General features: G+C 34.5%; 1 protein-coding gene across 2 annotated transcripts; it reads right to left on the bottom strand.

Moving 5' to 3' along the window:
• Nucleotides 1-6,627: 6,627 nt before the first annotated feature.
• LOC129252912 (cysteine-rich hydrophobic domain-containing protein 2) lies at nucleotides 6,628-26,150 on the bottom strand. 2 transcript variants are annotated; one of them, XM_054891070.1, is made up of 4 exons: nucleotides 25,905-26,150; nucleotides 23,700-24,053; nucleotides 7,829-8,039; nucleotides 6,629-7,656 (listed from the first exon to the last, which is right to left on the bottom strand). In XM_054891070.1, the coding sequence occupies exons 2-4, from the start codon at nucleotides 23,813-23,815 to the stop codon at nucleotides 7,489-7,491; spliced, it is 495 nt and encodes a 164-aa protein (XP_054747045.1). In that variant the 5' UTR covers nucleotides 23,816-24,053; nucleotides 25,905-26,150; the 3' UTR covers nucleotides 6,629-7,488. The 2 variants fall into 2 exon arrangements, with proteins under 2 accessions (XP_054747046.1, XP_054747045.1); XM_054891071.1 differs by lacking the exon at nucleotides 25,905-26,150 and having other exon boundaries at nucleotides 6,628-7,656; nucleotides 23,700-23,828.
• Nucleotides 26,151-27,504: the final 1,354 nt, after the last annotated feature.

The raw sequence follows: 27,504 nt of genomic DNA, 5'->3' as shown, positions 1-27,504 counted from the left end.
CGTTGAAGAATAGGACTATTGTGAATTTCGATCGCTCGACGCATTTACAATAGATAATTTTTCTCAGCTGATACAGCAAATCAAAATAAAAGAATACCCGATTGTGTTGAAATTCTTTGCTAACAACAATTTTAAAAGTTAAAAAAAGTATTTTTTGTGAAAATGAGTACAACGGAGTTGTGGTTCGACGATTCATCGCTCGATGAAAGATTAGTGGAACTAGCTAGAAGTAGAAAACAGCTGAGGGGCGCATCCAACCCCCTTGAAATGGCTTCCACTGAGTACGTTTAGAATTTTCAAAATGTGTTGACGTACTTAATATTACAGAAAATTCTTACAGATTTTTAAAGAACTTTAGATCATCTAAAGAGGCGTTTATGAACCTACTGTCCAGTACAGAAAACTAGTTGCAGCAGTGCACCCGAGCCAAATCCATTCCAAATATTTTAAAGCTAGCCACAGTTCTGCGATTTTATGCTCAGGGATCGTACCAATTGAGTATTGGTAATGAAGGTATGCTAGGACTTGCTCAACCCACTGTGTCTGTTGTGCTATCGGAAATAATAGATGTCCTGGAAAATTATATTTGCCAAAGATGGACACAATTTAGTAGTATAGAGGCTGATCTGCAACAAAGAAAAGCACATTTTTATTGCAAATACAGCATAAGAAATGAAATTCTTAGAATATTATAGAAAAATCTGAAAAGTATTAAATAGAAACCTTTACGCCACAGTTTCTGTTTTATTTTTGTTATAAATTTTCTTTATTCAATTATTCGTCATTCGAAAAAAATGTGTATTTCAGTTCCTCTGCGTATTTCAGCCCATACCTGCCAAGGGAAAATAAAAATGTATTTCTATAAACATCACAAAAAAAAACCATTATTAACCTTAATCCATTTTGCTGCCGTTCTAACTGGTGGTCCCAAGCAATTCAGCTCCGTTGTAAATTCCTCCCATTTTTTTGCTGCTTGTACTTTGGTGGAAATCCCTTTTGCGAATTGTGTATTCTCTTCCATTAATGCAACTAGCCTTTCTAATTGCTGTTTGGTACTCACGACTTTCGACCTGCATAAAATTAACAAAATTAGTATATATTTATTATTTGGTTACTATAAAACAATAAATAATAGCAAACAACTTACATTTTAACAAGTTTTCCCACAATACGCTACACAATCGAAAGCAAAATTGCATTCGACTCTAAATTCGGTATACAACGAAAATTTCGACAGCGTTGCACCGCTCATAATACCAAATTGACATTCGATTTTCGATCTTCGACAACCAACGAATATCGAAGATCGAATGCAACTCATAATAGGGGCCATTAATGACGTAAAACGCATACTTCTTTTTAAAATGCCGCAAATTGCAAAATTTTTCGAAATTCAAAAATCCGGCTCGACAGACTATAACTACAATTTTATTTTACAAGATTTTTTCAACTTTTTACATATCCATCAACATTTCGAGGAGAAATGATGCAGACCGTGGAGCAACTTTTTTTCATTGTACTTTGGGTCACGTGATTTTTATATACTAATTTTTGTAAAGCAAAATTAAAATAAATTTCTTTATAAAATTCAAGTACTAATAAACAATGTATCAATTTTTTTATATTTATTTCTATTCTATCCCTTCTAAAAACCGATTTGCTTTTAACGTATTTTTGGCGCTGTTGGACGTATGTAACCCCTTAAACTTATGAATCTCCAAAACGCCGGGCAAGCGCGTACGCTATACCCGACTGAGGCTATATTTTCAATAAATCTCGACCATCCGCGCCCCGCAATCAATAAGAATTTTTTTTTTTTTTTTGCTTTATTTTCTAGTACGTCAGTTCTTGGTCTGTCAGTCCTTTTTCTATCCTCGACAGAGCCAATTTCTTGACATTTTTTTTCACCAATCTTTGAATTGTCGATTCATTCGGGCGATTATTTCCACCAGAAAAATTACGAATTTCCCGACATGTTATTCATAAAGATCGAGCATTTCCATAATAAATTCCAATAATTTTAGCGAGTGGTTTCAATCATGTAAAATTGTAGATTTTTCTACCTGACAAATGTCAAAGGTGACATAAAAGGTACCGTCTAAGAATTATTTACTACTCACATCTAGGCGTTGCTTTGGAAAACTCCTTTACAACTGTTGCATGCATATGTACATGAGGTCTGTGCATGTAAAAATTATCCGGTAATTTGCCAGTAACTTAAGGGATAACTTATACAGTTAAAATTTTCAAAAATCGTTTATTTTGTTTAATTGTTTTTTCTTAATGTACATATATTTAGGAATACACACAAAAAATTTAATATCGTTAATACCGATAAATATATATTTTTTATAAACAATTTAAGGCCGAAATTTTCGCCATTTTGTCAAAAAAATTTATTTTGCTTATTCCTTCGATTAATTACTAGATTTAACATTAGTTTAACGAAATCTGTTTGGTTTTTTAATTTCAGAGGATCCAGTTCAGAGATATAGTGGTCACCGCGAAACGTCTTTTTTGAGAGGAGCTCCCGGAGATCAGCTGTAGTTCCATTCCAAATAAATATTTTTACTAATACTAAGTCTTAAAATACAGTTTAAAGATTACATAATATGTATACACATTTTTAGATCAATAAATTTAAAAATTTTCTCAGAAAAAATTCTGGAAAATTTGCTTTTCTCGGCCTTCTAACTGTATATAACCCCTTAAGTTTAGCTAAATATTTTTTTTTAGTTATTTATAAAATTTTCAAAATTCCAGCGTTATTTCGCAAAAAAAATTAATTAACATTTTAATATTTGTACTAAAAGTTGTGTCGATTCGGAGTGTCGATTTTAACTCCAATTGAAGACTGCAAAAACCCCTGTTTTGTGAGAAGGCCAAAAAGCATGAATTATTTATGGAAAAATTGCGCGACACCTGTAAGGAAAAAAATTATAAAAAGTCAACTAGTTTCTTTGGCAACTCTAATTTTGTATTTTATTAACTTAAATTTAAAAAGCCATAAAGCTTTACAGAAAAAATATTTCTAAAAACTCAAATTAAAAACCGTGGAATGGTGATGAAAAGTTCGAAGATTTCTTTTAATATTTACTATATATAAAATTTGAAAATTGGATTTATATGACTTTTGTTCGATTGGTCCAAATTTTGATGTGCTGGCTGTATATAAGTAAGTAATTTTTTAAGTCGATTTAGTCATTTGTTGCTTGTGATCATGTTATTTATTTATTTCTAAAAAATATCAGCGGTCTGGTTGTTGATATTGTTGTTGACGGTAACTCAATTGAAGCGCAAAAATTATGCACAGAATACCAAAAGGGTGGGTAGTAGGATTTTTGTTTGTCTCTACTGAGGCAAAATAAAGCTGTTTATCTCAGCTGAGTCAGTGGATTGACGAAGTTTGATTTTTTGAATATTGCACTGATATCTACAGCTTTAATATCTACTTGTAAACAGACTTTGACAGTGTGAACAAAGTCAAGCGTGTGAGCGATATTGTTAATAATCCGAAATAATTCAAACACTGTACCCATTTTTGTATATTGACTTGTGCGAAGAAGGTAAAAGTGCACACACACACATACTTATGTACTAGGTTGTTCAATAAGTTTTGCGGTTCGATAAGAGTAGCAACTACTGGCTAAGTATTGGAAAAATAGAAAAGAAAAAATTAATTCACCTCGTTTTATTCTGTGCTGACAGCCACATGTACACAGCAAAAGAAAAACAACAAATCAGCTGATTTACCAACACTACCTACCTACCACCTTGGTACGCTCAGTGCAGTGATTGAATTTTTATTTTTGGATAGTTTAAAGCAAAGGAAATTTATAAGCGAATGTTGAAAGTGTGTAAGGACTTTTCGCCACCAATTGGTACAGTAGAAAGATGGGTTGCTGAATTTAAAAACGTGGTCGTACAAGCCTTATATGCAGTTAGAATTCCGAAAAAACCTAATTTTCCAGAATTTTTTCTGAGAAAACTTTTAAATTTATTGATCTAAAAATGTGTACACACTCGTATTATGTAATCTTTAAACTGTATTTTAAGACTTAGTATTAGTGAAAATATTTATTTGAAAGGGATCTACAGTTGATCTTCGGGAGCTCCTCTCAAAAAAGACGTTTTGCCGTGACCACTATATCTCTGAACTGGATCCTCTGAAATTAAAAAACCAAACAGATATCGTTAAACTAATGTTAAATCTAGTAATTAATCGAAGGAATAAGCAAAACGAATTTCTTTGACAAAATGGCGGTTTCTCGAAAAACAAAATCGATTTTTGTCGAAAATTCCAGCCTTAAATTGTTTATTAAAAAATATATATTTATCGGTGAGAGAAATTTTTCGATTAATTGCTAAAAAATATATTTAAAATATATTTAAGACGCTCGTGTCAAAATTTGAGACTAATCGGTTTAGCCGTTTTCGAGTAATATTCGTCACCGACTTTGAAAACACCATTTTGAGGAAAACGCGCTGCCGCTCCGGCCTTGTACTTTTAAGCACTCTGAAACGCCTTTTCGAATTTGCATGTAACTTCGAAAATATTCACCGGAACGATATTAAATTTTCTGTGTGTATTCTTAAATATATGTACATTAAAAAAAATTGATAAAGATCGGTTTTTTGAAAATTCTAACTGTATATAACCCCTTACTAAAAAGTGCGATGTTCGTCGCTTGATTCCATTCAAGAGACCGCTGTCAGCTCTTACGAGAACCAGGATTGTTGTTGATGTTGGTAGACGCAGGTTTTGGCAGCAATTTAATGTAGCAGAAATATAATATACTGTGTTGTGCGTGTTGTTGTTCTTAGAATTGTATTAATAACTGCAATTCTGGGCGTCAAAAGGCAGCTATTGCTAAATAGATATGTTGTTGCTTCGAGAAAAAGTATACGATAGCTCATCGTAAATGATTGAGTTTAAGTGCAATATTGAATGCAAAAGCACCTCTCAGTGCAAAGACAAACTCTTAGTTCAGCTTTTCTGTAATAATAGACAGCAGCTTTAACATATCATATTTACGCCTCTGTTATCTTAACTTATGCATTCCCCATACATGTACGGGGAATATTGCTGGAGTGATAGTCCTTGGCCGGATATAACTCCGGGACGTTCCAGGAGCGTTCCGTGGAAACGACTATTCGTATTGCATTTTGAAACGTTAAATTTGCTAAAACAAGAATAAACTCTAAATAACCATTGGCCCCTCGTATTCTCACGATGTTACCCGAATTTAATCTCGATATTACCCCGTTGTTCAAACGACTCACATCCAAATTTTTAGGTTATAATCTAATCGTTTGTAGATTATCTAAGTTAATTGTTTGTAGCAGCATAAACAGTGAAGTGACAGTCCTTATATATTATATAAAACGTTTTTCAAGAGGTGCGTTTCAACTTTTTTCCGATAGGGAGGGCGAACGACGCAATATTTTTTATTTTTCGCTTGCCATTTGTAAACTTCATTAGTATACATTTCATCATGGAACGCTACACACTTGAGCAACGATTACAAATCGTGCAAATTTTTTATGAAAATAATCGTTCTGTTGCTGCTATTTTAAGAGCATTACGGCCATTTTACGGTCCATTTAATAAGCCGTCCCGTTTTGGGGTTATGTGAAGTCATTGGTCTACAGTAACAAGCCGGCGACGATTTGTGAGCTCAGACCCAATATTGAACGCGAAATTGCTGGAATTCCGGCCGATTTATGCAAAAGAGTGGTCGAAAATTGGGTTCAACGATTGGACTTCGTAAAACGTGCACGCGGTGGTCATGCAAAAGAAATCGAAATTCATACTTAAATGTATATGTTCAAACTCGATAATAAAAAAAAAAAAATAGTTAAAAAAGTCAAACCGTTTGTGTTTTATTCAAAAAAAAAGTTGAAGCGCTCTTACTGAAAAACGCTTTATGTATATAATTGACCCTTTTTGGGTGTTTGGCTGAGCTCCTCCTCGTATTTGTGGTGTGCGTCTTGATGTTGTTCCACAAATGGAGGGACCTACAGTTTCAAGCCGACTCCGAACGGCAGATATTTTTATGAGGAGCTTTATCATGGCAGAAATACACTCGGAGCCATTGCCTGCCGAAGGGCGACCGCTATTAGAAAAATGTTTTTCTTAATTTTGGTGTTTCACCGAGATTCGAACCTACGTTCTCTCTGTGAATTCCGAGTGGTAGTCACGCACCAACCCATTGGGCTACGGCGGCCGCCCTACGTTCTCTCTGTGAATTCCGAATGGTAGTGACAGTCCTTAGCCGAATATAAATCCGGATCGTTCTGGTTACGTAGAACCGACTGTCGTGGAAACGAATTCTAGCCAGATCTTTTGTAACCACTTACCCTGCGTCGTCACGCGTATTGAAAATTATATTCGCTCAAGGTTTACACTTTGCGAAAGGCTGTGTCATTGCTATTCATTTAGAATGGAACGCGGGTAGCGTGATGTGGCAGCTCTAGAAAGCTACCTATTATTTCATGAATAAATTTTTGCGTCATTATATTGACGGTGCTGAATTGGATGGGCCTTCAGCATTTTTTTACATCATTCGTATTTTAAGATATTGTGCCACCGAACATTCGTATCTCTAAATGAGTTCATCGTTTATTTTCTTTGTAAGTTATTTATTAGTGATTTCATTTAAATAAATTTCATTGACTTAATTCTAAGCGAATACAATCTTCTCACTTCAGCATGCGCTTTCAGTGTATTATTTATTTTTAAATTACTTGTAATTATGTATATCTATGTAATACTAACTAAATTAGTTAAAATTAAATAAATTTTCATTTTTTTTATTTTTAGTTTTCATCACATTTACATAAATCATTTAGGAGATGTTTAAAACAAATTATTTCGCTATTATTTCTCATTGTGAATCTAGCAACATACAAAAAATAACACAATTGCAACTACGTGTGTACATAAGAAAGCAAGAAAAAAAGGCAAATTAAAAGAAACATCACTCGCTGGTAATTGCCACAAACTCATATTATGTCACCTTCCCAAAGCCATATTTATTGCTATGCTATAAAACCTCTTAAACATTTTATATTTAAAACCTTCGAATGCTTTCAACCAGCTGCTTGTGCTTTACATTTTCATTTCCATCACATTTCCATGCATAATGCCGTTTCATTCACCTCCGATACGCTTCTTTCTCTGAGGTTCAATATTTCCGCTGCCAACAAATGGCAAATCAATGTCAGTCCGTTGGCAGTTCTTTGTTTCTCGTCGATCTACATACTTGCCGATGTACATATACATGTGTGTGTATATGTATGTATGTAAATACAAACTTATACACGCACTTTGTTTCATATAATTATAGTTGTTGTAATGTTGCCTACCAATGTTATTCTAACAAAAGTCCTACCCTATACACTATCAAAGCTTATGGTAGACTCCTCCCTCCCCACCCAGCGAACTTGTGTTTTTTTTTTAAATATATTTTTGTATTCTTTTTGTTTTTAGTCCGGACGATATATCGGCGTTTTCGGTATAAACTCAATTCGTAACACATACTCCATCATCGAATTGGAATCACATTGTTGCTTATGAAGTCGCCAATGTAGGCCGAGTTTATGATATAAATGACTATTCTCCCATTCGAGCAGCTTGTCAAGAGTTATTTGTGTCTAAGCGTATACGTCAAATCACATATTGGAGTCGAATATAAGAGATAAATAAAAAAAAAAATAGTTAGTGTAAATATTTGTAGTTTGTATTTATTTCTTTAAATATGTATTTATGGGCTCGATCGATTGATTAGTGAGCGCGATTAGTGTTTGTATTGGCATTAGCACTTACCCGCTTACTCAGACAGATGACCGGCCACAGAGAGCAACCCAGCGTGCAGCAACAGCAGACGCAGCCGCAAAATAGCCATTTCACGTTCACCGGCAGCGTCTTCTTCAAAATGCCGTTAATACGTCCAATCGTTGCTTTGAATTCTTCAGGGGCTACACGCGAAACCAGACCCGTGGGAAATTCTGTGCTGAAACGATTGGTCAGGCCAAATCTGCAAGTTTGAAAATATTTAAAATAATTAAAGTGATCGGTTGGAAATCAGGAAACAAAATATATATATATTATGTATTGTATATTTATTATATACGCAGAAAATCAACTATTGGGCGTTTTTTTAGCTGCATGAGAACTAACGTTATCGTTCCCACGACAGTCGGTTCTACGTAACCGGACTCGGTTCTGCGAACAAGGACTGCCACTTCAACAGCATTCGCCGCATATGTATGGAGAATGTTTATACTGCTATAACAACAACAACATAACTATGTTTTGACAGCTAAGAATGGCAAACTGTGCTGTCATTTCTGTTCAGTAAGGTTTGGCAAGTCCTCATGAATAGCTTAACGCTTCTAAGTTGTGGAAATTTTCTTTCAAAAAAAATTTAAATCTGTTCGTTAAGTTCAATGAGCACTGGCGGCAACATCGGTTCTTTCCAAAAATTAATCAGCTAAACATCGACGACATTTTCATACAGGGCGCTTAACAATTGATTTATTGGACTGATCGAATGGACGATCGAATAACTCGTAACCGGGGCGCACAGACTAAAGGGCGATCCGATTGGAGCTACTCTTTCCAATAGGAGCTACTCTTTCCTGTCAAACTAAATACATCAATTTTTTCAAAATTCAATGAAATTTCATCATGGGAAGACTTACGGCTCAACAACGTTTACAATTCGTACTATTTGTACTACGGAAATCGAAGCTCTGTGAAAAATGTTTATCGCGCCCTCAGGACCCGAGTCTTGTTCAGCTATGTAGACCATTTTTGGCTTAATGGCTACGTCAATAAGCAAAATTGCCATATTTGGGCTGAAGAGCAACCCGAAGCCATTCAAGAACAGCCATCACATCCATTGAAAACAGCCGTTTGGTGCAGCCTATGGGCCGGAGAAATCATCGGCTCATATTTCTTCAAAGACCGGGCTTGCGCCAATGTAACAGTGAAAGGCGAACGCTATCGCGCCATGATAAACGACTTTTTGATGCCGGAAATTGAAGCCCGTGATCAACACAACATTTGGTTCAAGACGGATTCACTTGCTATACAACCCGTGAAACAATGGAACTACTGCGTCGTCGTTTCGATGCGCAATTTATCTCTCATCTCCGTGATATCATACACTTGGACTTTTATTTGTTGGGGAATGTAAAGTCTAAAGGCTTTGTGGATAAACCAGCTTCGATCGAGGCATTGGAATCCAACATTACTAAAGTTTTTCAGGAGATACCAACCGAAGCCCTCTAGCGAACCATTCCAAATTGGTGTTTACGGATGGCCGAATTACGGCGCAGTGGAGGCCAACATTTGAAAAAAATAAATGTCATGATTGGTTCTACACAAAAATAATAAAGATTGCCCAATCAATTTGAAGTTTCGTTGTTTTATTTGAATTTAAAATCCGATGCCTCTAAATTGATCACTCTTACTATGTCGAATATCATATTCAAAAATAAGTGCCATGAAATTATATTATCTACCAGACTATAATAAAAAAAACAATATTTCTGTTTTGTATTATCATTTTTAGTTCTCAAACTCTTTAAAGAACACCCTATGGTACTTAAGTCAGATTTATTATCGTTTTGCAGGAGGGAACTTTTGAAGTCAAAACTTATTTTTTTAACACACTTTTATTAGGTCGGGTTGTATGTATGTATGTATGTATGTAACGGAATCTTTGAGCTTAATTTTCACTGACTTCTAAAAATCTGATCGACTTGAAATTTTGCATACCTATCAAGGACCGATGACAATGCAATAATTTGATAAAAGTTTTCCATTATCCTTATTAGGATTGCCAGGATTAATATTTTCTTTTTTTTACTGTGGGCAAAAAGTAAGGTGAATTTGGGTGTAAAATGAAAAATCTTGATTTATTCTTGTAAATCAGTTTCTCAGGCTCCCTCCACGAAATAAGTTCTTCATCCCGATTACTTCTTCATCACGGCCGATAACTGCATAGCTTTAGACTCACAGTCGATAAGAAAGAAATTAAATATAACACAATAACAAATATGACTGCAATGATAACAATAATTTTCATTCATAATAAAAAAAAATAGTTTAAAGAAACTAAAAAACACGCTTTTTTGCTAATCGAACTAAAAAGTAGAAAATAAAAAATAGTTTAAAAAAACCAAAAAACACGCTTTTATTGCTAATCGAACTAAAAAGTAGAAAACAAATTTTAATGACAAAGAGACCTATAATGAAGTAATAGCAAATCGAACGATCAGTCATAGTCAACTACCTCTGAACAAAATTATAACAAAAATTAAGATACAAATAGAATAATTAACACATTTTTATTAGATCGGGTTGTATGTATGTAACGGAATCTTTGAGCTTAATTTTCACTGGCTTCTAAAAATCTGATCGACTCGGAACACACAACATAGATGACTAGATGGGAAACTCTTTTTCTCGTGAGAGCGCTGAAAAATATGCATTTTTTATAACATTTGCCAATATTGCCACACCGGTAGAAACATGAATTGGGTATTTTTTGGCACCATCATCGATTTGCCTTTTTCAAGACACTTTAAACTCGAAACACTCCCTTTCATTTCCTACTTTTTCTATCATCGTCCTATTCTCAACCGAGAAATGGTTCATTACCATGCACACAGGAAGAAGGCATATGCAAATACAAGTACGTGAATTTATATACAAATGCGCATATACATACATATACATACATACATATATATGCTCACTCAAGTAGGACAGAGCCAGATGTCGAACGTTGCCGAACGCGGGGGCCGATTGTGCTCTTTGTCGTTCGTTCCGCGCTCTCGCTTGCAGTTCAAACACATTAGCTTACATTTGCTTGCATACGGAATAGATTCGTATATTTGATATGTCCATATGATTTGTATGCATCTTTACATATAGATTAGTTCTTTTTGAAAATTGCGCGAAATTGTATATGTATATGCATGTTTATATACATATATTAGTATACAACATATCTTATAAGGTATATGGTAAATATTATTAACAAACTTGGTTTTATTTTAAATTCTTCAAGTAAATCAAATTAATAATAATCAATAAGAAGGCATATGCAAGTACAAGTACGTGAATTTATATATGTATATATATACATACATATATACGCTCACTTAAGTAGGAGAGAGCAAGATGTCGAACGTTGCCGTTCGTTTGCTTTGTTCGGTCCGCGCTTTCGCTTGCAGTTCATTCAAGGTAACGGCAATGAGCAAGGTAACGACAAATGAGCAAGGTAACGACAAATGAGCAAGGTAACGGTAAATGAGCAAGGTAACGACAAATGGGCAAGGTAACGACACATTTTTTCGTGCGTGCGGCCGGCTAAATCGAATTATAAGACGTTATCACGTCAAAAATTAATAATAATAACATTAAAACAACAGGTATTATTAGCAAACTTGGTTTTATTTTGAAATTCTTCAAGTAAATCAAATTAATAATAATCAATAAGAAGGCATATGCAAGTACAAATACGTGAATTTATATATGTACATATGCGCATATACATAATTACATATATACGCTCACTTAAGTAGGAGAGAGCAAGATGTCGAACGTTGCCGTTCGTTTGCTTTGTTTGCTTTTTCGTTCGTTCTGCGCTTTCGCTTGCAGTTCATTCAAGGTAACGGCAATGAGCAAGGTAACGACAAATGAGCAAGGTAACGACAAATGAGCAAGGTAACGACAAATGAGAAAGGTAACGACACATTTTTTCGTGCGTGCATCCGGCTAAATCGAATTATAAGACGTTATCACGTCAATAATATGAAATTAGGCAACATTAAAAATATACCAATTATCTTACTGTGTCCCAGTTGGTGTATAGGTGTTTTTCTGCAAACTGAAGACGCGACAGCTTGTGCCGTGGCAAAAGTAGATGGGGTCCTTTTCATATTTTTGATAATTTGAAATCATTACACATCTGTAATGTGCGCCAAATTGTTGTTTTTAAAACCTTATTTTGAACAATGGCGGCCAAGTTGGCGCAGGACTTAGTCGAGTTAGAAGCCTTTCTTGTGATTGCTTGCTGTTCTCGACTTGATAGTGAGAATTTTCTTCACAATGTTGTAATTCTCAGGACTCTATAAAAAATTCCGGATAACACAACGAGTTCTGCCTGTTTTTTTCTGCAATTTATTTGATTGCCAAGCCTGAAGCCAAGCCACGCCCCTTTTGTGATAGTATTGAACCCCTCGGCATTTTAGGTTAAATTGAATAAAACTATAATTAAAGTCACCCACAACAACAAGCACCTTCTATCTCTTCAGCAGTGTATTTTCGACTAGTGTCTTATCATTATGAAACACCGAAAAGACTAGCAAAAGTGCAGGATCTTGGAAAAAGATAACGGTTCTACAAAATAGAGTGAGCTTTCGCACCAGAAACAATTGATGGAATTCTTAAGTCTATAACTGTTAAAATGACGCCAAATAAAACCTACTCCGGAAAGAAGAATTATGGTTGTTCAAAAATTGTATACCAAAGGTGTCTTATGTTTATGAAGCGCACCTTATGAACCAAGTCGAATTATGAACACGATTTTTAGTAATAATTCGACTCTGGCATACATGGCGGGCATTTTTTTTTCATAAAAACCTTTCCCTTATAACTGTAAATACAGCAAAGGAAGACTAAACCAAATCGGTCACTCCGTTCTAAAGTTTTAAGGGGTTATATACAGTTAGAATTTTCAAAAAATCGATTTTGACTTTATTTTATTTTCTTAATGTGCACATATATTTAAAAATGCACACATTCGGTAATTTGCCAGTAACTTCAGGGGTTATATACAGTTAGAATTTTCGATTTTTTTTTCTTAATGTACATACACATGCCCCACAAAGTCTGCGTTCACCCGAATAGCCTTCTTAAATTTATTAAACTTACTTTATTCACAACATTCCCAGCTTTTAAGGGCAAAAAAAACAAGATTCCTCACTTCACTTTTTATATAACGGGGAAATAATTTCAGCAGCATGTAAATGTGGCACCAAAAAGTCTGCGTTCAGCCTTTTTATTTTAATGATACCGTTAATTTTAAGATATTTTTCTTTGTTTATATTAATTTTTGATTGCGCATTACTTCGACTGAATGTTAACAAAGCTTTGTTGAACATTTATTTATAACTGGAGATAATTAAAGAACATGGAATGAAAGGGGAAAAAAATAAGCGTTTCTGAGAGGAAAATAATTATAAAAATGTGGAAAGACGGAAAAAGTTTCCGAAATATTGGAAAATCTATTGGGAGAACGTATTCCTCTATTCAGCGAGTTGTAACAAATTTTCGGCAAACTGGAATTTTTACATCTAAGCCCAGGTCAGGGCGTCCGAAAAAATTATCGACCCGGGAAGAGCTTTCTATAATAAACTTGGCAAAGGTTGACCCCCGGATTACATCCTCAAAATTAGATGAAAACATAAATCAAACATTTAAAAAAAGTATTTGCGCTGAAACTGCCAGAAAGTTCTACGTCAAGCTGGATACCATGGTAGAGTCGCCCGAAGAAAGCCTTTCATTTCTCTTGTGAACAGACGAAAACGCATTCAGTTTGCTAATGAGTACATAAATAAGCCCCCCAGGTTCTGGAAAAAAGTAATATTTTCAGACGAAAGTAAATTTTGTATATTCGGAATAAAAGGCCGTCAAATTGTTTGGCGAAAACCTGGAACTGTTCTTGAAAAGCAAAATCTTGTTGGCACGGTTAAGCACGGAGGTGGCGGGGTTATGGTTTGGGACTGCATGACGGCAAATGGGGTGGGTCAGTTAGAATTTATTGATTCGACGTAGGATAAATGGGGATACTTGAACATACTAAAACGGAATTTAAAGCAAAGTGCAGAAAATCTCGGCTTATCAAGAACATTTTGGTTTCAACAAGATAACGACCCGAAGCACACAGCCGAGATCGTTAAGCTTTGACTCTTGTACAACGCCCTAAAACAGCTTAAAACACCGTCACAGTCCCCAGATCTTAACCCCATCAAGCATCTGTGGGATCTATTGGAAAAAATAATAGGTCAGCGAGTGATTACTAGTAAAAAGGTTTTGCAGGCAGAATGGAGGAAGATAACAGCAGAGGAAACAGAGAAACTAGTAAGATCACTGTCAAATAGGCTGAGTGAAGTCCTGAAGCAACGTGGATATCCAACTAAATATTAGATTTAATTTTTGCATATAGCATATCATGTTTTTGTATTAGACTTTAAGACTGAACGCAGACTTTATGGTCGCTTTATTTACTTCTTACAGCCATTATTCACCGTTATCTAAAAACTTATGCGAGGAATCTTGAAATTTATTTTTGTTTTTGAAACTTAAACATATAAATATATACAAATTTATAAAAATTATAAAATCAGATTGTGTGTTTGATTCACTAAAAAGTTATTGTAGGGTGAACGCAGACTTTGTGGGGCATATGTATATTTAAGAATACACACAGAAAATTTAATATCGTTCCGATAAATATTTCCGAAGTTACACGCAAATTTGAAAAGGCGTTTCAGAGAATTTTTACCCTATGTTAAGTGCTTTTCAAACTTCAAACTAGAGCTGTAAAACTATCGATGGCACTATCGATATATCGAATTTTTATATTTTTGCGTCGCTATCGATGGTTATTGTTCACTATCGATAGTGGCATTACCATACATTGCACATCACTTGTTTTGGCGCAACTTTGCAGGTCGGCAGCAAATTTTGGTAAGAAATACATTTATATGTAAAAGGTAATTAAATATTAAAATAAGTGTTTATTTGTAGGTAAATTTTCGTTGGTGTTGGTGGCGGAAGGATGGACAAATTTCTCTTGAAAAACTCACAGGGTAAGTTCCATTTACTGCTCAGCAACGCAAGTAACAAATTTATGTTATGTATGCATGTGCTTTGTTAAGATGGACAAGACAGCAGCATTGAGGCAATTGAGCAGGACAACCAGCTAGCAAAAAGGCAGCGAGTCGGAAGATCATCGGTGTGGGGCCATTTCGAAAAAATAAACAACGGTATGTCGGCAAAGTGTCGCTCTTGCGGCAAAATGTATAAGACGAGCGGAAATACCTCAAATTTATTTGACCACCTGAAGCGTGCGCATCCCGGTCAGCGTGTTAACGATTTGTCAATCACTTCTGGTAAAATAGATACATATTTAAACACAACATATGAATCTACGTCAAAGCGCAAACAAGAGCTTGATTTAGGACTCATAAAATTTGTAGCTCAAGGCATGCAACCTTTTTCTATAGTTGAGGATCCTGAGTTTCGCGACTTTATCAAACTATTCGACCCACGCTACAAACTACCGTCGCGGACTACCCTCTCTAATGTCATGATGACAAATTTATTTGATGAGCAGAAACCTAAATTAAAAAATTTGCTCAGCAAAATAAATCACTGTGCCATCACAACTGATATGTGGACGTCCCTGGCAAATGAATCTTATATGACAGTCACATGCTCGTTTATTACAGATAGTTACTGTCTTCGCTCTGCTGTTTTATCAACAAATAAGCTAATTGATGAAACAAATCATACTGCTAAGAATATAGCAGATACCCTGCAGGCTGTTTGCAGCGAATGGGGAATTTTTGATAAAATAACTGCAATTGTGACCGATAATGCAAGCTCAATGATCAAAGCGTGTGAGCTGCTTAAAAAAAGGAATTTACCCTGCTATGCACACTCACTTAATTTGGTGGTGCAAGATTGCCTTAAGCTGGATTGCACAAAAGAATTACTTAAAAAATGCAAGTCCATTGTCGCGTTTTTTAAAAGTAGCACGATTGCTTACAAGAAATTTAAAGATTCTCAATTGACGGAAACTAAATATAGTCTAATACAGGAAGTTGCCACCAGATGGAACAGTGCATTCCTAATGATTGAAAGAGTCTTAAAAACACATGAAGCAATCAATATAACACTTCTAAGTTTGTCGAAAGCGCCACAGCTGACGAAATCAACATATTAAAAGACTTGTCACAAATACTTTCTCCCTTTGACATTGCTTCCAAAGAAGTGTCATCGAATTCTAAAGTCACAGTATCACTAGTTATTCCAGTTACTTGTGGCCTCTTAAACAACTTGGAAAATAGCACAAAAAATCTTCTTACCGAAGTTGGCCTTAAAGTAAACGAATTTTTAATTAATTGCGTAATCAAAAGGTTGTACAAGTACGAAGATCGCACAGTAACTAGCATTTCTACATTGCTTGATCCAAGGTTTAAAAAACAAGGTTTCCGTTCGCAATACAATGCCAAAAATGCTGAAAAACTTTTAATTGAAGAACTTATTCATCTGAGCAAGTCTTCAGCTCCCACCTCAGAGCCACCAACACCAATTGATCAACCAAAACCAACACGACATCCTCTTTATGAATTTGTAAAAATCAACATAGAAAATTTGCCTAGGACCAAGCGCTCCGATGCAATAATTGATTTACAACAATATATTGGGAAACATCACTCCTTGGGCGATGTTGATCCCCTCAAATATTGGCTTAACAAAAATTCTTCAAAAATGTTTAATGTTTCCGTATTTACAGCATAACGAAAATAGTATAAAAAACCTTACTACGAAATATTTTTGCATTCCTGCTTCATCGACAGAGTCGGAGCGATTGTTCAGCAAAGCTGGACAAATTATAACGGAACGAAGAGCTGCCTTAAAAGCTAAGCATGTGGACATGCTCCTTTTCCTTAGTCACAATTCTCGGATCTTGGCAGAAGACTGATCCTGAATTTTAATTTTATTCAAATTTGTTTTGATTTACTATGTCCATGAAGGATCTCATTATGTTAAACATATGAAACATATGAAATGTTTATTAAAATGTTAATTTTTATTGTTAAGTATGCGTTTATTAAGTTTTTGAATTTGAAAATATTTTCGATAGTACTATCGATACTATTGAATATTTGTTGCCAAACCATCGAAACTATTGAATGTTGCAACCATCGATAGTTTTGCAGCTCTACTTCAAACGCATTTTTCTCAAAACCGTGTTTTCGAAGGCGGTGGACACAATTTCGCAAAAATGGCTGAACCGATGGTCTTGAAATTTTAACACAGCCTTCTCAGATATATTGTCCAGGTATTAATCGAAGGATTTTTTCTATTTTTTTAGGCAATTTTTCGCGAAAATTTTTGTAGAAAATTCGATTTTTTTATATAGCCGCCATTTCATCAAAAATTAAACTTTTGACTATTCCTTCGATTAATACCAAGCTTTATCTATCCACAAAAAAATCTAATCGGTTTTTCGATTTCAGATAATGGGAGATCATCTGCAGGAAGCTGTGCACTTTAATATTTTCACTAACTTTACGTGCTATAATTAACTTTAAAGTAGACACATTATTTGAATAATTAAAAATTGTATTTGTTTAATAAAATCATTCTTTGTAAAAAATTCTCAAAAAGGCGTGATTTGTCAGCCTTACAAGTGTATATTATATAACCCCTTAAGGTTACTTACATCCATGAACCAAATGATTTTTATTTATAAGATTAGCAGTGCGTTTTTTTATTATTTTTATTTTTTAGTTTTTGTGTTTTTGTCATTCTACATATGTATTTCTCTTATGTTATTATATTGAAACTCCTAATATGTGTATTAACGGCGTTGCAGTGCTTTTTTTTCACTGAGTTAAACATTATAAAACACATTTTATTTGGTTAAACAAGGTGATCTAAATCACGAAATAAAACAAAAATGAAAAATAATTGAAAGTTGTCAAATAATTTAGTGACCATGTAATTAAAAAAGTTAGTGAATTAAAATTTTTTTGTTTGTTTACCTTTGAAGGTAATTAATTATTAATCATTAAAAAATTACAAATAGTGGCATTTAATCATTAAAGGGTTACCTAAAAAAGCTCACCTTAATTTATAATTATGAATCATTATTTAACAGGTATGCCCTAAGCTAATCGGGTCTGTTTAGGTCACACCCTAATATCTAATAAATGTTTAGCCACCCTAATGTTAATTGCGCCTACCGTTCCGACTGTTGCCAACTACCGGTTCCAGTCGCTGCAACGTTAAGGCCGTTAACCCTGGCATTTCCCCGCCGAACAGTTAAAAACGTTTACCGTGTTAAACGCTGTTCGGCGAGGTTACTTTCGCCTTAATTGTAAATTTAATTGGCACTGCGATTTCTTAAATCCTACCATCAGGATGTGTCTGCCGACTCAGGTAAATATCCACCAATAGCATTTGTTATATTAATACAATACGTAAGTAACGTATTACTGTATATGTACATATTGTAAACGCTTATAGCAATATATACTAAGAATAAATGATAACTTGACCACTGACACGCTTTTCTTTTTTTTTCCTTTAAAATATATCGTCGGAGCGACCGTGGAGGCCCCACATTTTAAATCGCTCATTGCGTCGCCCTCCGATGATAACAGGGTCATTTGGTGTGTCAGCCAGACGCTACGGTAGTAGAAATATTTTATGCAATATAGTCACGTGGGGCAGACGTCAAAGTACTTCTTCTGAGTCTCTATTGATTTCAAGAGAGTTTTTCAGATATGGAACAAATTAATCTGAAGATCAAAAGTCAAGTCTATAAGGAGAACCCCCCAAACTTCCAAACCATGCCCTCTCAATTGCCAACGGTTCTCAATTAATTTATTAATACTGGTGGTTTTTGTTCAGCACACGAGCAACCGCCATTTTTTGCAAATATTGAAGCATTGAGTAAGCAATTATTACTTATTTCTAATATTCTATTATACTAATTATTACTTACTCAATGAGTGAAGCCATTTTAAAGCCGAGTATTTCAGTTTGGCGGCCGCCGTAGCCGAATGGGTTGGTGTGTGACTACCAATCGGAGTTCAGAGAGAACGTAGGTTCGAATCTCGGTGAAAGACCAAAATGAAGAAAAAGTTTTTTTCTAATAGCGGTCGCGCCTCGGCAGGCAATGGCAAACCTCCGAGTGTATTTCTGCCATGAAAAAGCTCCTCATGAAAATATCTGCCGTTCGGAGTGGGCTTGAAACTGTAGGTCCCTCCATTTGTGGAACAACATCAAGACGCACACCACAAATAGGAGGAGAAGCTCGGCCAAACACCCAAAAAGGATGTACACGCCAATTATGTATATATAATTTGGGCGATTTGGGGGAAGGCAAAAAAATTGCCCATTGCTTTGTGAAAATCATATTCTAGGGATCAAAATAAGAAACTTTGCCGAAGGAACCATACCTCTAAAACGAATTCTGATGTCCCCCAATTTGGGTCGAACTTTTTAGTTTCTTTTCTCATGTAAAGGCCAAAAATGGTGATATTTTGAAATGATTGTATGGGGAACCCCCAGGGGAGTTCCAGGGGGTGTGCCACTGGCATGAGTGGATCGGCCGTCCAAAGTTAGTGGGGGTCGGTCATACATTTGGACTGGATTGGAGCACTCTAAATGGGTCAAAGTGGGATTTTTCGTTCGACCCAAATTGGGGGACATCAGAATTCGTTTTAGAGGTATGGTTCCTTCGGCAAAGTTTCTTATTTTGATCCCTAGAATACGATTTTCACAGATCGACCCGGCCTAATATACATATATATATTTTAATTTCAGTCTAACCTCACCTTAGAATTGTAGCAAAATAATAATCTAAGGCAGACAGCGGATGTTTCTGAAGAATAGATATTTCGTAAAGCTCTAAATAGTTACCAGATCTTAAACCTGTTTGACATTTTTGGGGCTCAAAATTATTTGTTGGAAATTTTTTAGAGAGACTTTCGGATAAAACCATACTTTTATTATTGAAAATGATTAAGCGCTCGAAAATATGCAAAAACGACACGACACGACTCGACATAAAAATCGTCACGCAAGTAAAATATGTAAATGTATCAAACACTAAAACCTGATAAATGTATAAATTTTATTTTTTATCGGGCCATGAGAATTTTAGAACGCGACGTTTTCAAAATGTGGAGAATTTGCCTGTTAGAAGGCGGAATTTCCGAATGTGGAGAATTTGTATGTTAGAACGCGCAGAGTAGGAATGGAGCTTTAGAACTTAGGATGTATTGTTGAACATGGGCATAATTATCAGACGTGCAGATTTTACAATTATTTATTAGTATGATATTTTACAAGTGTCAGAAAATCGAGAAAATTCTATCGCAGTATTATATGATTTTAGTATGGAAATCCATACCGGGAAATCTGGAAAATCTGCATGTGTCTTATCGGCCGCTGAGCGCGCCAGAAAATATTGAGAAAGAAAGAAAGCAAATTAAAAAACAAAATTATCAAATGCCGAGCGATGTACAAAATATCGTGGAACTGTAAAAAAGAATAATATGCATAGCACGAACGCAATGGCTAAGTGAAGCATCAGCGCTAGTTTTCTTCGGTAAGTAAAAATGGAGAACCCAAGTAATAACAATAACAAATACGTAATAAAGTCAGAAAGTGAATATTTTGATATTGTAAATAGTTTTTTGGCAGATGTCAAAAACAAAATGATCCAAGCGGATTTTCTATAACGCAATAAAAGCAGCAAATTATTCTTGTTAAATATCCAATTTATTCAATACTAGCTTTAACCCGCGGCCCCGCTCGCGTTGGAATAGTTTTGAGGGATTTAGGATATGTATATAAAAGAATTACAAACAATAATTTCATAGAAAATAATTTTTTATTAATAACCATAATATTACAATACCCGGCATCCGTTGCTATGCCTCGTTGAATAAAATCAAAACAACCAATCAGAAAAATATCAAGCATAATTATTTTTATTAATTTTCTATCTCAAACCGTTTTTGAACTTTGCATTTGGGTCATAGTTGAACAGCTTATGCGGATTATGAAGTCTAGAGTGTGCTATAAATAGTGGGAAATAGGAAAAACTAAGATTTTTTAGATTAAATTTAAACAAATATTCGAATATTAGTGACGAATGAGAGTGGTGGCCCGGCCTGGGGGTTGTGGGAAGGGAGTTCCATCATAAAAACATGCCTATAACCTTCATTGGGTGAAAATATGAGTGCATAAAAATGTTTACGTCTTTGGTGTTGTCGTTTCGTAGTGATGCGCGGACAACGTACAGACATTCACCTTTATAGTATAGATAATTACAAAAAACCAATTAAATTTGCATACCTTGGAAACATGTTCGCTATTCAAGTGAGTAATTCGGAAAACTTGGCCCCAAAACAATTATGCATAATATCAACGCTTTAGAGGGCAAACCTCGGGTCTCCATTTCGTTGCTACCTGTTCAATATAATTAGCACGCGGAAAACTCTGAGTTGTGTTGTTTAAGTCAATATTCGAAGGATTTATCGCTGACTTGTGCTAATTGTTTAGAAAATCCAATGAAATCAAGAATAACCCGGCATCACAGAATATGCAAATGCATAATGTTAAGGGTTCAAGTGATTGCATGAGCAATACAAAATCATATATATTCGGTATATAGTAAATTTCACGACACAAGCCCCGCGGTCAAAATTACGCCAACTTTTATGGAGCGCAAAGGAAGAAATAACAAAAAAGATGGAATTTCTTTGGATTTATCTATTGATTTCTTAGGCTACGTTCCGCTGAAAGACATTAACATTGAAAAAAATAAATTTATATTATATATCTGACATCTGAATATGTTGAACCATCCAAAAAATTTACAAGTTCTAATGACGATGAAAGTGCAATAATGACCTTCCAGGCACGTCAGAAGGAATCTCTCAACTACACTGACGAGATCTAAGACAAAACACATTTACAACAACTGGACCGGACAGTATACAGGCAAACACTAAAAGACATACATCGGGACACACGTACCACCTTCCTAAGCTCCCGAACCCCGCATGCCGCCATCGGAATCCAACAACGACCCAATTTACGTTCTGGATATTGTTGCAGGTTAAACTCCTACTTATCCAGAATCGACTCCGACATACCCAATACATGTCCAGCATGTGAAAGCACACCGCACGACCCTAACCACCGCCATTCCCATGGCAGCCGGTTCTACGTTACCGGAATGACTCGGGTTTTCTTTCCCGACCAAGGGCTGCCGCCCCAGTATACTAGCCCTGTCTAGTGAACCGTTTATTACGTTTTATCATACTACCTAACACCCCTCTTCCTCTGGACCTAACCTGTCGAAACAGCACGTTTTCTGGGTCTACCGTTAGATGAGTTAGACGAATTAGACGAAGACGACCGGTAACTCAACTCAATACTCAACAACATTTCAACAAGCGGATTATAGTTTGCTCAACTTAAAAGATGCTTTTTTACATAGAGATTTTCTTACTTATCAACTTATGAAATTAGTAATTTTCCACTTAACTTCAAAGGATTTTCTCCAATTAATATAAAACGAAATAATCTTTTTTATTTTATAACTTCAATATATTTCTTATTTTATTCAATAAATTCTTTAGATTAAAAATTAATTATATAAACAATTACAAGTTGTGTACGTACCGAATCAATATATCAGCCACTTTTTCAATTAATTACATAGGTAAAATATTTTCAATAAAAACATTGTATACTTATGTAAAATAAAGTTGCAAAGAAAATATAAATGTTGTGGGAAAGTATTAATTTTCAAATACTCTCCAACTTCAGTGCAAGTTAAGGAATAAAGTTTGGGAAAACGGGTTGTATCAAATAAAACTGAACTTAAGAACGTTAGCGAATATTTTTTCTTTCGCTTGCTGGGTAGTTATGGGTTAATAATAGCATATTTTGAAGTGCCGTTGTTAAATTTAATTTATATTTCGACCTATTGACCCGAAAGCACCTTGAACAGAATTCATTATTTGCTCAAGATGGTAAACGCCAAACGAATGCATATGTAAAAAACGGGAGCGTGTCATTATTCTGTATTACAAAATTCTGGGTGACAAAATTCTGTAAATTGCAAAAAAATTCTGCTTTTAAAAATTCTGCTTTTTTAAAATTATGCTTTTTCAAAATTTTGCATGTTTAATGCGAAAAATTCTCCTTTATTCAAGTTTTGTGATTTTCGCATACAAGAAGTAACAAAATAAACATTTATTCCATAAATATACATATGTATATGTTTAAGCGATAACAATATTTTAGTTTAGCCAATTACAATATTTTTTGGAATTCTTTTTAAATATGTAGTGTGACTTAATTCATTTCTTTTCTTAATAATGCTTCGCAGCTTTTCGTTTTTTTTTTTAGAAGAGTTCTACGCAAAAATACGGTGGATTCTATCGAAACTGAAGAAAAAAGTATTATTATTATTATTATTATTATTATTATTATTATTATTATTATTTTTTATTTAATATCTCGAATAATAATAAAAAATAATAATAATAATAAATTAAATAATTACATTACCTCTTTAACATTGTTAACATTATATTTTAATACAGAATTTTGTAATACAGAATTTTGAAAGCAGAATTTTAGAAAGCAGAATTTTAGAAAGCAGAATTTTAAAAAAGCAGAATTTAAAAAAAACAGAATTTTAAAAAGCAGAATTTTAAAAAGCAGAATTTTGTACATACAGAATTTCGACACCAACCCGTAAAAAACCTATCATTAATATTGCACCTGTATGCAATATATGTGCATGCGGATGTATATATACGTATGTACGTAATAGCGAGAGATAACTTACACTGTCATGTTGCCAGAACCCCGTAAGATGATCGGTTCGGGCACGGGTGCGACATTTTGATCTTCATAGTGCTCCTCCAACTGTTCATCCTCATAAATTGCATCGAAATCTGCCATTGGCAACGGAAGAGGTCAGAAGAGACGTAATCAACGAAACGAAGGATGTCAGAAAATACTAAGCAAACTATGCCCTTGCGAAGAAAATGTTGTTATTGCAACGTGTATTTAAATGGTCGTAGATATTTTTTGTTTTTATTGCTATGCACCTTCAAGCTGCATCCGCTAACAATCAGTACATTTTCAGTTTCATGAAAACTTTACATTTTCATTTAATTAACATAATTACATTACACTTCTAAAACCATAAAATATGTTAAAAAATGTGTTTGAATGTGTGCAAAATACACAAAATTGCTTTTTGTCACTGATTGGGTACGTCAGAGACCCCTGTTCTCTATGATTACTTTCACAATTGCCTAGCTTTGCTAAATTTGACTTTTTATAACGAGCTTTAGAAATCTTATATACCGTTCCACTTTACGCGTTAAATTGACTCCGAGATCGTGCCATGCATTTATTGTTATTATACATTATTTATTCGTAATATTGTTCCTCGATTTTATTGTGCACTGTTGGTCACTGTTTATAACTTTTGCTGCTGCAACCGTACTTAAAAGTCCTAAAAGTCGCAGGGTCAGAACATCCGTTTCGTTTTCTACTTCTTTGATAACATTATATCCATATATTAAACACGGCTCTGCTTACGACTTGATTTCGATATAAATTCAGAATTTTAATATCTTTATATGAGCATATTTACAATAAAGCAGTGAAGGCTAAAAAAGGAAAAACAACAAATCGTCAGTCAGCAACAAATCACAGCAATAACCGAGCCGTGTGAGTTCATACAAGTTAGCGAACAGCTGTCAGAAGTTGGCACCAAAAACATATACAGAGCATGAAAAAAAGAACAAAACTTGAAAGCAGACACTGCGAGTCATAGTTGCCAACTTTGTACTTTAAGCAAAAATTTAGTGCTTTTTAAAATGAAAACGCCAAAGAAAAATGGCGTTTAGTGCTTTTTGAAAATGAAAACGCCAAAAAATGGCGTTGTGTTTTTTGAACTCAATTGCATAGTTGAACGCGTTTTCAGAGCAAGGAATACTTTTAAAATTAAAACTCGTGATTAATTGTCCGCTTCTTCATTCAATGGAGTGCTCAACACAAAAGTCGTATTAAAAAGAGGAAATTATTGATGGAGTAATTGATACCATATATTACACAAGGCAGATTAAACAGCAAGCAACAGTAGAGCAAAAAGAAGAGCAATGCATTTTGTTTTTACTCTTTTCCGCTAGAATGTCAAAGTTTATAAACAAAGATTGACAGCTTAGAGTAATTTATAAAAAGATTTGAAAATTTAGAGACTAAACAAATGTATAAACAAAGATTGACAGCCTAGAGTAATTTACAAAAATATTTGAAAATTTAGAGGCCAATTAAAAAGAAAATATTTGGCCAGCTACTTTACTACTACTACCTGTTCAATGTGCCTTAAATTTACCCGATGATGTAAATTATCACATTAATAGTAAACACGATTATCGAAATTCAAAATATTATTTGATGACCACAAGTTCAAAATAATGAAGATATAGACTTTGAAACTAATCTACTATAATGTTTTTTTACAGTATCGTTATGAGTACATTTTGTGTTATTGAATTATATGATACATTATATGTTTATTTTTACTTTTGTTATATATAAACTGCTATGAAAACAAGATGGATTGTTTAAAAAAAATGTAGTGCATTTAGTATTAAGCACTTTCTACAAGTTTTGGTGCTTTTTGAAACTTCAAAGCTGGCTACACTGCTTCGAGTCAAAGGAAGAGACAAAAGTGCGTTTCACTACCGTGAATGAATTGCACTTGATTGAAAATGCTTTTTGTTCGGTGCCATATGCGCTTTGCTTGAACATGTATGTTTGTGTGAATGTGTGTACACATTTACTTATATTGCATCAAAAACACAAAGCAGAGGACACAGGAAAATTAACAAAGCACTAATACTCGTATATGTATGTAATTTTTGATTTTAACAAAATACACTTATTATTTTTGTTTTTATTGAAGTCGCTTCAAAACGCGTTCGCCAGTATATCAAACTAATTTATCTAAAATCCACTTCATTTTGCCACATACTCGTGTACGATCTTTCGCAATAGCCAAGAAAATTTTCATTCACGTTTTCTGGTATCCTTTGCTATTTTATTTTTATCACATAGCACGCTAATATGTAGTATGCTTCATTTTGTCCACAATTGCACTTTTTCGTCGCTATTGAACTTTATTTGCTAATGTAGCATTTTTAGAGCTGTATTAACAACAAATTACTAGCAATAGCAAATCTTTAATTTTAATCCCTTTTGTTTTATAATCAACATCGGCGCTACCATACCGACGGGAATGAATCTAAATTTTTCAACCATTCCCAAATAAATGCATGTTTAGGGTATTCATACCGTGATCTACTACATTTCGAGTTGGTCTTCGTTTCAAAACTTAAATTTTGTTTTTGTGAACCCATTTATTTTTATTTTCTTATGTTTTTTGATTCTCAACTATTCCATTTTAGAAAATTTAGGGCATGAATCTATAACAGCTGCCGTTAAGTGGTCGATAAACCGAATATAGTAGTCAATAGAGTTAGTTATATACATTTGAACCAGGCATTGAAATAAAATTTTGACTTTTACAAAATAATTATCGACGGCCGAGGAAGGTTATTAAATGGACTTTCTTTCTCTGTATGTACTTCAAACCCATTATTTAAATGTTTTTAGAAAAAAAGAATTTTCTTAAAATAATATAAAAAGTGTCTTAAATTTTTTTTTTATTTTTTATTATAAATATAATAAATATAATATATATTTATAAAAATCTTCAATTTAGAGTGCGGCTGTCAAATTCTAGTTCCTTCAAGTTCTAATTAGTTATGTATACACTAGGGATGTTATTATTAGCAGAAACCTTTGATCCCGTGATTTCAGGATATTTTTAAGTTGTCCCGATACTTATTCTTTAATATGGATGTAAATTCAAAAGTTTTAAGTATTTAAACATATCTTGAAAATAAACCATTTAAAATTTAACATGACTGATCCCATACAAACAGTGTCTCACAAAAGTGTTCGGAAATCTAATTTTCCTAGTCTCTTCTAACTGGCGCCAGTTGGACACACCAAATTAAGTCCTTCTCCACCTGCTCTTTCCAACGCAGAGGAGGCCTTCCTCTTCCTCTGCTACCACCAGCTGATACCGCATCGAATACTTTCAGCGCCAAAGCGTTTGTATCCATTCGTACGACATGGCCCAGCAAACGCAGCCGCTGGATCTTTATTCGCTGCGTTATGTCTATGTCGTCGTAAAGCTCATCGTTCCATCGCCTGCGATATTCGCCGTCGCCAACGTGCAAGGGTCCAAAACTCTTTCACAAAATCTTTCTCCCGAACACTCCAAGTGACGCCTCATTAAGTATTGACACCGTTCAGGTTTGCGGGCTATATGTTAGGACGGGCATGATGAGAGCCTTGTAAAGTGTTAGGTTTGTTCGTCGAGAGAGGATTTTACTACTCAACTGCCTACTTAGTCCAAAATAGCACTTGTTGAAAAGACAAATGCTTCTGTTGCAGTCAAATATTAAAAGACAAAATTCCGAAAGTAAGTGAAAAACCTAAACTACTTGGTAGTCATTAAGGAATTCTGAGATTTTAGCATAGTGTTAGTGTTTACCCTTGAATTT

The sequence above is a fragment of the Anastrepha obliqua genome, chromosome 1 (assembly GCF_027943255.1).
Source record: "Anastrepha obliqua isolate idAnaObli1 chromosome 1, idAnaObli1_1.0, whole genome shotgun sequence".
Taxonomy (NCBI): Eukaryota; Metazoa; Arthropoda; class Insecta; order Diptera; family Tephritidae; genus Anastrepha; species Anastrepha obliqua.
This window is presented reverse-complemented; position numbering and strand designations above follow the sequence as displayed.

Excerpts from the sequence above, each read along its gene's own strand:
- LOC129252912 (XM_054891070.1), bottom strand. The coding sequence starts at position 23,815 with ATGGCAGATTTCGATGCAATTTATGAGGATGAACAGTTGGAGGAGCAC. Across the intron at positions 8,040-23,699 it reads GGTTCTGGCAACATGACAGT|ATTTGGCCTGACCAATCGTT; the intron begins GTAAGTTATCTC and ends TCAAACTTGCAG. Across the intron at positions 7,657-7,828 it reads TCATCTGTCTGAGTAAGCGG|ACACAAATAACTCTTGACAA; the intron begins GTAAGTGCTAAT and ends GTATACGCTTAG.